General features: G+C 34.9%; 1 protein-coding gene across 1 annotated transcript; it reads left to right on the forward strand.

Annotated features, from left to right (window-relative positions):
• The first annotated feature begins 749 nt into the window (after positions 1 to 749).
• Positions 750 to 8,889, forward strand: LOC101261348 (histone deacetylase 2). The gene is made up of 13 exons (XM_004245058.5): positions 750 to 1,088; positions 1,162 to 1,217; positions 2,979 to 3,096; positions 3,664 to 3,726; positions 3,849 to 3,917; positions 3,993 to 4,159; positions 4,255 to 4,319; positions 4,397 to 4,443; positions 4,641 to 4,685; positions 4,762 to 4,812; positions 6,170 to 6,256; positions 8,257 to 8,344; positions 8,447 to 8,889. Exons 1-13 carry the CDS (start codon positions 987 to 989, stop codon positions 8,530 to 8,532), a joined length of 1,044 nt encoding a protein of 347 aa, XP_004245106.1. The 5' UTR covers positions 750 to 986; the 3' UTR covers positions 8,533 to 8,889.
• The last annotated feature ends 3,651 nt before the right edge of the window (positions 8,890 to 12,540 follow it).

Here is a 12,540-nt window from a genome sequence, read left to right on the forward strand (position 1 = left end):
GAATGAAGGTACTCAATTCTGCTGAGTGAATTAAGGTATTTATACCATCTGAGATTACCGCCATTTACTTTTAAAAAAAGAATTCCTTTTGTATAAGCTATTACAGCTGTAGCAACTAGCTACTGTTTGTAATTATGAAACTTCAACTAAATTGAATAATAATTTTAAATATATTGGCTACTTGTGAAAGTTTCCCATAAATTTTTAAACATTTTTCAGTTTGTGCTGAAGCAGGCACGTCTCGAACTATCAGAATTGAATAAATGAAATAAAATTTTAAATATTTTTTTGAAACATGCTGAAGCAGGCACATTGACGAAGACGTATCTGCTTGAGCACAACTGCCTCTTATATAATAAGAGAAAATATTTTTTAACTTGTCCGAAGCACGTCTCTATCAACATATTTGTTTCACCACAAACTATCAAAATAAAACAAAAGAATTAGATTTTTAAATATTTTTTTCGAGACACACTAAATCAGACACATCGATAAAAACTTAACTTGTTCCGGCACTAACTATCTCTTATATAAAAAGAGAAAATACTTGCTTGATTTTAAGAAAATGCAAAAAGTTTTTAACTCGAATCTCTATTGATGATTAGTTATCTTGAATCGAAGTGTTTATAGAAGGGCTAAATAATAAGTTTGCACACAAATCCATTGTCAAGTGACAGGTATTTTGATAAATAAATAATAACATTCTTTGTTTGAAATATACATGCCATAGTAGTAGTATATTTAACTAGAAAAAATCAGCTAAGTAGTCGAGTGTTTTAACTTTGAACAACTCATGGCAGGCAGGTGTCAAAAGCTGTGAGTCCTTTGTCAGTTGTGAGAGTGTATATATACATACATACAGTCAACATACACCTTCTGGTTCTCTCACACACGCCTCAAACAAAACCATCATCGCCATCAAAGCTGCTCGATATCTCAATCGTTTCACTTTCTGCAACTTTTCTCTCCTCTCTGCATCTCAATCAATGTCATCCGCTGCCTCTTCCTCCAAAACCGACGACGCTGAAGCTCTACGCCGTAGCCGTATTCTCTCTAGCCCCCTATATTACGATGTGCCTCCTTCTAAGGTACAACCCCGACATGCTCGCCTTTAATTTTTCCATGAATCTCTCTGGTGTTCATTTTTTTTTGTTCCATCAGGTTCCGTTGATATACTCGTCATCCTACGACATTGCTTTTTTTGGGATTGAAAAACTGTAAGAATTATGCTACCTTTCGGAATGAAATTTGTTCGAAAACTATTTGTTTACTATTTTTGCTAGTCAATACCTATAAAGGGAAGCATAGTTGAGTGAAGTTCTAGGAGTGCTTAGGTCTGAGCCGTGTATGTTAAAAGAATGACAAAAGTCGCATCATTAATGAGATGAGTGGATTTTTTATAAGGCTTGGACAATTCTCCGTTCCTTTGAGCTAGCTTTTGGAGTATGAATTAGTCTAAGACCTAGTTTCACATGGTATCATAGCGGGGCTTCCCAAAATCAAAAATTGCCCCGCACTATATGCTAAGCACTGGTCGTGAGGTGGGGTGTTAAAAGAGTAACAAATGGTTAATAAGATGGGTGGAGGATATAAGGCTTGGGAAATTCTCTACCTTTTGAGCCAACTTTGTGAGTTAGGCGTAAGACCTAGTTTCACAGTGTAGTGTAATTCTGGATGAGAGAAAATTATTGGTGAAATTCTACAAGTGCAAGTACTAAAGCTGGTTAGTCTAAGTTGTGATTTTGAATGTCAGCGAATTTGCATTTGCTAGTGTTTGGAACGGATTGATATCTGTTCTTGGTAAATCAGGACAATATGAGATACAGAGCCTTAAATTATGCAATGTTAATTATGTACTTGAGTGGAAGAAATTTTCGATGTTGTGAAAGGTCAAAAGGAGTGTATAGGGGGTAAATGAAGGAAAAGAGAAAACAGATGTATAGTTGACTCTAAACTGAATGAACAGTATCTCTGTATTACATCCGTCTTCCCTGTTGAAGTCTACTGCATTCAACACTAAACTATTTGTCTTACAAGAGTTTGTTGTGTGTGGGAATCAATTCTTCCTATGTGTTCTTTTATTAGTTATATTGACATTAATTCCAAGAGTCTGTAGGTTACTAGAGATAACTTCCCTTAATATGATTTCATCTCTACCTCGTCTCTTTTTATCACAGTCAATAGTCATAATTATCATATTGTCACACTTATTGCCAAGACAAGATGATTTTAGAGGATATGTGAAAATCATATCATTCAATCCTTTTTAATTTTATTCACTCAGTCTTGATAAGTATATGCCGAACATCCAGATGTAACAACATTCATCTTGTGTATACATTGTATAATAGTGTCACTATGTAGAGGTTGCATTTCTTTAGTTTAGTTTTTTCTTTCATTACCTTCTTTTCTTCCATCCTATAAAATGGAAATGGTTAGAGAGGGTTGGAATCATGGTTTTGATACTTTTCTTTGCTTCAATTTGAAGCCACACATCATTTCTCCCACTGATTGTTCACCTTCTTGTGTGAATTTCATCTCTACCATTTCTCAGCCAAGGGCGCCTAAGAAGGTATAAATGTGCATTATAGAAACTAAAACATTGTGTCACTCATCAACAAACAACTTAAAAACCTCTCATCCCCAAAACTCTCGCTTGCCTCTGGGAGAGAGTTTTATAAAGGACATGTGTGGCGGTAGGGGGTGAAAACTTGAGAATAGAGATATTAGCACTTACATATGAAGGGCATGGGTGTGACAAAATGACAAGGGCCTCACGTCTATACCTTGCATTCCCTGCAGGTCAGGTGAGTTATCCTTGTTTGCGGTGCTGAATTTCTGTTTACTTTATTATTTGTTAGGCATTAATGTCTATTAGTTTTCCTTCTAAAAAGATATTATGATTATTCTGAAAGAGCTACTGCCTTTTCTAGGTTTAAATTTAACTGGATACCTCATACAAGAATTTAACTTCACAGGCATCCATTTGACTCTTCTAAATGGGGTCGAATCTGTCGGTTTCTCACTAAGGAAGGTATCATGGACCAAAAGCATGTAGTTGAGCCTGTGGAGGCAACTAAAGATGATCTGCTAGTGGTAGCAACTTCGACTGGTTAATAGCATCATAGTGATTTATTGAGTTACTTAAATTAAATCCTTTTGTATTGTTTTTCTAACAGTTGGTTGAGTCAATTTTAAACATGCTCTTTCACTTTATCTCCACTAAGCACATTTGTGTATTCTTTGTCAATGCACCTTTGTGGGCTAATTTAATCAACTCAGTGGACTGACAATTTCTGAGGAGCACGATATCAGAACCTTTGCTGTCTAAGTTATAATCACTTCCATTTGACTAAACATATATACCATCATTTATGATATTCTGATTCCATCCACCTGTTAGTTGAGTTCACTTTATCTAAAGATTAGAGGATCACTATTTGAAATAATTACTTTGGAAGCCTTATACTTACAACACATCCACTTATACTTTTCTTGCATGTACCGAATTTACTAGTCACTTTAGGATGCTCTTGTTTTTTTTTCCAGTCTAGGTGCTGTAGCTCTACTTATCTGTCAACTGTAGTCAGTGGGACTAGCATTGATACGGACTGTCCTTGTACCTGGCTATGTTGATGGGTGTCTGATACATTTCTGGTGTAGGTGCATTCTGAATCATACCTGAAAAGTTTGAACAGCAGCTTGAATGTCTCCATGATTATTGAGGTAAGAATCAGAACTGATGTTTGCTGCTGTCGGTGTAGGTGCAGAATCATACCTTTTTTACGCATTAAGAGTTGGTTTTCTTGTTTCCATACTCTTTCTTATCTCATGACTCGACCTTTTAGGTCCCTCCTGTTGCGATGCTTCCTAATTGCCTTGTGCAAAAGAAAGTGCTCCACCCCTTCCGCAAGCAGGTGAATTTTGTAATTTGCAGATCATTTTGTTTTTCCTAATTCTCTGGTTCAGATTTTGTTGATAATTCTCTGAAGGTGGGAGGAACAATTTTGGCTGCAAAGCTTGCAAAAGAACGAGGATGGGCTATTAATGTTGGTGGTGGATTTCATCATTGCTCATCAGAGAAGGGAGGCGGTTTTTGTGTTTATGCTGATATATCTCTTTGTATACATTTTGCATTTGTGCGTCTAAATATCTCAAGGTACATCAAATGGTCATTCATGTATACTTTGTGGCTATGTACAGTTGAAGGTCATGACATCTCAATGAAATCAATAATAAACTTTTTTCTTGTAGGGTCATGATAATTGACCTTGATGCACACCAAGGAAATGGCCATGAAATGGACTTCTCTGATGACAGTATGTTTCTCGTCATTCATCTTTCCTTTTGTGTGCCATTGTAATGTAATTAATTGGTGTTGGTTGGATGCATGCAGGAAGAGTCTTTATCCTTGATATGTACAATCCCAGAATTTATCCACTTGTGAGTTCCCATCTTGAATAATCTGCTGCATCTTGAATGAACAGTTACTTTCCTCTCCTTTCCTTGTTTCTAACATGCCCCACCCCTTACCCAAACAGTTGTCTGTTGATTTCTGATTCTCTTTCAATTGCACTGATAGTATGAAAAGGTATCAGTGTCTGATCGGATCTGTTGTGAATCTGTTCTATTTCTTTTAGGATTTTGAAGCCAGGCGTTACATTGATCTGAAAGTCGAAGTTAAGGTTAGACTCGAAACCATAAAACAAGTTACTTCCTTACTCGAACTACGCTGACATCTGTGGCTGGCAACTTTTGCAGAGTGGGACTGCGACAGATGAATACTTAACTAAGCTAGATCATGCACTTGAGGTGTGTAATTAGATTTTTTGTCACCACTTTCCACATGTCTTCTTTTACTCAATAGTGTAATTCATTGTAGCAAGGTGCGGCGCTTTGTTGTGCCCATGTGCTGGTGACCTGTCCTAGCATGTCTAGATCAAATTGGTTACTGTATTTTTAAGTCCTCATGTGAACTCAGCAGTTATAAATTTTATTGTTTGCTAAATGAGGAGGGTTTTCCAAGGATCAATGGAGCGGAAATATTTGTTTTTTTATGTATGTAGCTGAAAAATGATCGACAGATTGTCTTTGGTGCTGATTTAGAAGTGATGCAACAGCAACTTTTTTACTTTACTTGAACTCAAGTCCTCTCTGTTGTGTGTACTACTATCTTCTGACATAAAAGTAATAATTGTTAATGGAAATGGTTAGTTTCCTCCCATCATTGCAAAAGTTCCATATTTCTTTTGTTAGATGACTACAGTTAGGAATGCTACAAATAGTTTATTAGCGACGTTGCAGATTATTTTGTCAACATTGTCACTAATACCTTAATTTGTTTTGGTGATTTGATTGTTTCTGGAACTAATGTACCTTGGTTCTGACCATTGCTCTTGGCACAAATTCTACAACCCAGTCTTAGAAAAACCACAATGATTTTCTATGAATTAATTCTGCAATATCTAGTGTTATTGGAATCGCCTAGAACTCTCTAGGAAGAATGCTGTAGAGTGTAGCTCTTTGCTCTTTGGTTGAGATGGAGTCGGGGGGACAAAGAAACCCTTAAAGGTATCAAAAAGTGCATCATAAAGAGTCAAAAAGCTCCCTTATGAACTGAGTACAGTTAAATTTTGGTGTAAAGAAAGAAGTGTAGAGTTACCAAATCCTTACTAAATTTTTTAGGAGCTGTAAGAAGAACCAGGTCATCCTTTTGTTTATCTACATTGTGAATATGGCGTCTTGCATTTCCTTACTGATGAATGTACAGTTACTCTTCTGTAAAAAAATAAAAAAGAGGAGTCAAAATCTTGGTTTTATTCCTATAATACTGTGTAAGAAAGATATTAGCTTTTGTGCAGTGGAATGAATATCTTTGGAGCTTTGACATAAAATCATACTTCTGTGAAGTGTGTGCGCGCTTCTTTGTTGTAAAGGAATCATTTGATATAAAAGCATTTATGCCTCTGTCTACTGATTCTTCTGTGTTTTTTTATTTGTCATTTGATATAAAAGCATTTATGCCTCTGTCTACTGATTCTTCTATGTTTTTTTATTTGTCAGTAACATTCAGACGTAGTTAAAAGATACTTCTTTTTTCATAGTGAGTTCTGCATTATTGTGTTGAGTTACCTTGTATTCATGACTTTGTTATCCTGATGACTTCCAGGTTGCAGAGAAGAGATTTGATCCTGATTTCATTGTTTATAATGCTGGTACTGATATCTTGGATGGGGATCCACTTGGCAGGTTGAAGGTACGACCCACCAATGGGAAACAAGCTACTTGTGGCTTGCATGTCTGTTACGGAAAAGACACATAGGAGATAGAATTCTAGATTTTTCAAATTATTACAAGCTTATAAAATCTTGAACATTTTTAATACAGCTAATTGGGAGGTTTTTTATAACAAAAAATAATCATAAATTTTGGGATGTAAGACTGTAATCTTGTTTCCTTTGAATCAAAATATAAAAGGGTAAACTACATGTTTTCCTCTTGAAATATAGGGGAAGATATGAGATATCCCAATTCTGCTCCAAGCATAAGACACAATTGAGAACTGAATTATGGAACATACATGCAGTGGACATATTACATTCCTTCCGTCTAATTTTACCTGACATCATTACTGGACTAGTAATTTTAAATATTAGAAATCAACTTGTATACAAGTGTTGGAGAAAATAGTTGAGTAATTGGTGAATATTAGCTTGGTGGAGAAGTCATACTTTGATGTTTATATTTTCTATGGAAAAGGATCAAAAATACCCTTGAACTATCTGAAATAGCTCAAATATACCTTTGAACTATATTTCGGCTCAAATATACCCTTCCCGTCTATAGGGTCAAAAATACCCTTCTCATTAACAGATTCTGTTAAATGTCACTTCGATCCACATGGCATGCCACATAAGCTAATAGAGTTCCACTCATGCCATGTAGACTAATAAACTTTCCCCTCCTAGTTTGCCCCAATTTTCTCCATTTTCCTTAGAATTTCACTGAAGAACATAGAACCCCTCTTCCTCATTTCTCCATTTCCTTAGAAACGATTTTGCCGCTAAGGTTTCAAAGTACATAACTTCTTGATTCTCTTTCTTAATTCTAACCCCTCCTAAGCGTCTTTCTTAATTCTAATTTTGGTCTGTGTCATAACAGTGGCCAATCAACCCATCCATGAACAACCACTCAATAGAAATGGCTTTCTTTCAAATGGAATTGGAATGAAGCAAAGTATATCAACAAAGTAGTGCATTGATCCAAACAGTGTTTCTGGTGCCCTGTACCATAATGTCACCCGCCTGAACAATGGAGTCTGTTGTTGGAAGTCAAAAAAAACAAGCTCAAAAGGGTCAACTATATGCTAGAAATGGAGAAATGAGGGAAAGGGGGGTTCTATGTTCTCTGGTGAAATCGTTTTTAAATTCTAAGGGAAATGGAGAAAATTGGGGGAAATTAGGGTAGGTTTATTAGTCTACGTGGCATGAGTGGAACTATATTGGCTTATGTGGCATGCCATGTGGATCCAAGTGGTGTTTATCAAATTCTGTTAATGAGAAAGGATTTTTGACCTTATAGTTTGACGGGAAGGGTATATTTGAGCCGAAATATAGTTTAAGGGTATATTTGAGCTATTTCGGATAGTTCAAGGGTATTTTTGACCCTTTTCCGTATTTTTTATTATTTAAATAAAATATGTATTCCTGATAATTTTGAATTGCAAAAAATAAAATAATTAAATGGTGGTAAACATCTCAGCATGTCTCATGATAGAAAATGTATCATATAAAGTATGATTGATAGTTGCTCGGGCCTAAAGGATTTGTGTCTTTGAATTTTACTAGAACTTAGCCACAGAAAGGTGAAATATCCATAATGCTCCTCTCTTTTCAAATCTGTCAAGTAGCCAAATACAGGTGCATGCCTTGAATGTGTAGCATTACTATTTGGTTTGATTGAAGCAGTTTCAGTTTCTGGAAGAACTAAGTTGCACGGACTCTTCAAAAATGTTATTGAGTGCGAATCAGATCCTCCAAAAGTAGTGCATTTTTGGTGAATCAGACGTTGGTGGGGCAACATTTTTGGAGAGTCCCAACACACATTGCGTATGAATGAAGCTGCCAGATATATTCCTCATACAACTGCAGACCCTATAGTCTTCTTTCATTTCTGTGCCAAAAAAGGGAGAGTACTGAGTTTATGCCAAATCTTTTGTACGTACTGTCATTTTTAATTCCATATATGGCCGTGCAGATCAGTCCTGATGGCATTGCTAGTAGGGATGAAAAAGTTTTCAGGTTTGCTCGAGAGAGAAGCATCCCCCTCATCATGCTCACATCAGGTCAATCCACCATGTCTTATTCAATATTTCACCTTGCTTAATCATTTTGGTGGAATTATGCCATATGTTACCTGTAACTGATCTTTTTAATTACATTTTCAGGCGGTTACATGAAATCGAGTGCCAAAGTTATTGCTGATTCCATCGTAAATCTCTCTAGTAAATCCCTGATAGATATGAAGAGCTAGCTTACTAACTGGGCAAGCATGTCTTTGCATAGCTACTTAAAAAGGCCTGAAATTGACCTATGTGGTAAAGTCGAGATTGCTCATTTGTGTTGTAAGGAAATAGATTAACTTCCCTTGATAGTGAATGCTTGTATGGGATTCTAGAGATGGGAAAAGCAGAGGCGAACTTGTGAAGATTTGTGTGCCTTAATGCATTTAGGCTAGAATGTAAATTGTGTAAGTGCTAGTTCATGTTCATGTAGCTTGAAATCATTGATACGTCAGGATATGGTCTCTGCTGTCATGGATTGTGATGCAGGAAGGAGCATAATTTAACGTTATGGCTCAATCTTGGCAATAGATTGGAACCTGTTTGTACGTTGTTGTGCTTATGTTGATTATCTAGAGAGTTGTGCAATCAAGTTCTCGTCGTACCTCCTGTAGTCCTATCTCATGTTTCCAGCAGCCCATATGATGTTAAAGTCATATCCAGAGACTTCATTTATGTTGGTCTATATGGCTTCAAATGCCCATCTCTCCCTCTACTGGAAAATGGAAATAGACATAAAACCATTTCCTTATCAGGGTCATCTTTTACCCTATTGATTTGCTGTCTCTTTCTAATCATTTCCCCTTGAAACCCCTGTTAGCATACTTACTGAGATTTGATGTAGTAAACTAAAGAAAACAAAATTATGACAGAACAATAGATCTAGAGGGTTAGAAATGACGGATCTATTAATCATGTTATATGAGTTTTTTTTTTTTTTTTTGCTTAATAATAAGACTTATCAATTTGAGAGACACTAAGTAGATACTTGATATGGTTTTAGAGTCTGAAGTTAGTTTTCCTGTTTCATAGAGTCATAAAATTGTTGAAAAGTTTGATTTTGTTCTGTTTGTGGACAACCGGTCCCTAAACATCCTTGAGCTTTTGATCTTGGTTATCTTGTGATTTTTTTGAGCTACAATGCTTCTAATTTTTTTGTAGCTATTTAAAAGCATGACTTCACTTGCATTAGTTTGAATCCTTCAATATGTTTCATTTGAATAAAATATTTTATTTTTAATTATAATTTTTTATCATTGAAAAAGAATTGTGAAGCCATATAGACCGAAGTGATTCGTGAACCCATAGAAAGATAAAAGATACTCAGATGAAGATATAGATATTAGAGTCAGTGGAACTTCTATCGTTCTTAATGTCATGTACAGCTAACAAGCCGTATGAAATTGCAATTACTTTCAAGGAGGTCTCTTAATTTAACTTTTTTTTTTTTTAGAATTTATAGGTTGGATTTATAGTTATTGTTTATGCCAAAAAGCTTGATAATTTCTCGTAACAATTTAGATGTTCATGAGAAAAGCTAGCTAGATTATCTTTCGATGTATTTAAATTTGAAATTGTTTGCTTTAATGTGATGAATTGTTCATCTGCTTTCTTGTATGTTTGTTTTGGGGAATTACTTCGAAGAGTATTTGTGGTCATATAAAATGCTTTCAAGCAAGAAAATGATATTACTATTGCATTTGCTGCTCAAGGTGAAGTAATGGCCAAGAGTAGGAACAAAATTGGATTTTACAATTACAAAGAATATGATCGCATTACTAGCAATTGTTGCAAGAAGTTTTGCAATTATTTTAAACAACAAAGACCAAATTGTCAAAGAGTGTCCTACATGCCCTCGAAATCATAATATCAATGTTTTTCAAGAGAGATAAATGATTTCACTATTGATAATTCTTCTGGCTTGTACAGTAAATTCTTCAGGCTCATGAAATTTGGTGTTTTCACCAAACAGTGACATCTATTTTTTATTTTTTTTCATTGTTCCAGCAACTTGCCTAAGTTATGTAATCATATCATAATCAAATTTCTGTAAATAAAAAAGTATATATGAACAACTAATACTAGTAAGGTGAGACTGATTTTATCTCACAAGTTTGTGACTTCAAGTATCACACTCCATATCTATCCATTTATGAAATGAAGAAAACCTAATACTCCTATAATTAGTGTTATTTGAATGAGATATAAAACAAAGATATAGTAGTTAGTTAATTGAGCAGCGAAGCAATGATTTGAGCTAGTAATGATGTGAATACAAACCTATGTTCCTGTCTTATTTTAGCTTCTCATATATTATTATTATTATTAGTAGTAGTAGTAGTAGTCGTATTAGATGATTAATCATAACAAATTGACTATACCTTCGAAAATAGAAACAGTGAATGTTGCATCTCTTGGGACAATGATACCTTATTTGGTCAATTGTTGGATTAGTAGCACTCATTATACAAAAATTATGCTCACCTAAATGAGAGTAAGTTAGGTGTAACTTAATGTATATCAATAGAATCTTCATCTCATATTAATTAGTAAGCTTCTTCAATAAATTTAATGTATGAAGTGAACCTTCACCTAATTGACAACGAAAGCCTAGCATGCGGGTGGACAATTGATTTTCGTAGAAATAAATGAATTTCTTATTATTTTTTTTTTCATTTAGTATGTGTCTAATAAATATTACTCATTTTGATGCTATTTGTATATAATATTATTTTATAGAATAATAAATTTCATTGAAGTTCATCTGATAGGACTACTAATTCTACACACATTTCTTTTATTTTGAATATCTAATTAAAACAATTCATCATATATTCAAATATGTAATTTAAGTAATGTCACGCTCGAAACCTACACCCTGGACGTGGACTGCATCGAACGACCATTGCTGACCTTAAGCGAACCCTTGGTCTGGCTTACTTAACTCCGCAGAAGGGTGTATTTATCTCAGATAAAGAATTAAAAGCATTCTCATCAAATAACTTAAATAATTGTCTTGGCCAAAGTGACACTTAAGTCTCAATACTGTGACATGTGAAATATAGGATAAAGGAGACTCAAAAAACTGAACTACTACAATGTCTATGAAGCCTCTAAACTGACTGAGATGGATGTTGGGACATACCTCACAATATCCTAATGAACTAAGCTAGAAAATCAATAAAAGGCTCCGGAATGTAAGGAGGCTCACCAAGTGACTGTGGAATGCTCAACGGGATCAACAGTGTGCTGCATGCTGATTCCATGTTGATTCTAGTTACCTGCGTCTACATCATGAAACGATGCAGGCCAACTGACATCAGTACATTGAATGTACGAGTATGCGAGTTGGAATGCTAAAACTCACTTAAGCTTGAAAAGAGTAAGAAAGAACATTTATCTTGGCTCTACTCGTCTCATGATCTACTAACTCTTATTCAATATATGCAGTTTAAAAGTAATTGCAATATAAAGAAATACTAACTGCAAATATGCTATAAATTCTGATGTATACAAGTATACAAATAATATCTGAGATGTATGTAAAAATACAAATAACTGATGTGCATGAAAATATAATACTTTTATGGGAGCTTCTCTAACCGACAATCATCACTTAAGAGCTATAGTGATGATACAACGTTACTCGTCCCACGCTGCTCGGCCATCCTAACATTGCCAGGGTATAGGACCTGAACTGGCTAATGGATCCACAAGTAAACTACAAAGATTGTTCATCAAAAAAGTATGACCCTTTTCTACCCATGATGGATACATGGAGACTTGAGTTAGGGCCCGTTTGGATGGGCTTAATAAAAGCAGCTTTAAAAAAGTACTTTTGAAAGTGCTGAAACTTATTTTTAAAATAAGCAGTTATGCGTTTGGATAAAAGTGCTGAAGTTGTTATGTCAAACGTGAAAAGAGAAAAATGGAAGAAAGAGATGTTAGGGTTATATGGGTAATTTGAAGATTGTATAAAAATTTAAGGGTAAAAAGATAAAAATATGGTCAACTTAAAACAACTTATAAGCTATAAAAAAAACACCCCTACCCAAGCTTTTAACTTTTGGCTTAAAATAAGTTTTTTTTTTAACTTAAAATAAGTTATTTTGAGTATTGTCAAACAATTAAATAAGTCAAAAACCAGCTTTTAAGTCAGTTTGACCAGCTTTTAAGCTAAGCCAAACAGGCTCTTAATC

The sequence above is a fragment of the Solanum lycopersicum genome, chromosome 8, assembly GCF_036512215.1.
Source record: "Solanum lycopersicum chromosome 8, SLM_r2.1".
NCBI lineage: Eukaryota > Viridiplantae > Streptophyta > Magnoliopsida > Solanales > Solanaceae > Solanum > Solanum lycopersicum.

What these genes read in the sequence shown, in the direction of transcription:
- LOC101261348 (XM_004245058.5), top strand. Translation starts at nt 987, where the DNA reads ATGTCATCCGCTGCCTCTTCCTCCAAAACCGACGACGCTGAAGCTCTA. An exon ending in ACGATGTGCCTCCTTCTAAG is followed by an intron (nt 1,089 to 1,161) that starts GTACAACCCCGA and finishes TTGTTCCATCAG; the next exon opens with GTTCCGTTGATATACTCGTC. An exon ending in ATCTGAAAGTCGAAGTTAAG is followed by an intron (nt 4,686 to 4,761) that starts GTTAGACTCGAA and finishes CAACTTTTGCAG; the next exon opens with AGTGGGACTGCGACAGATGA.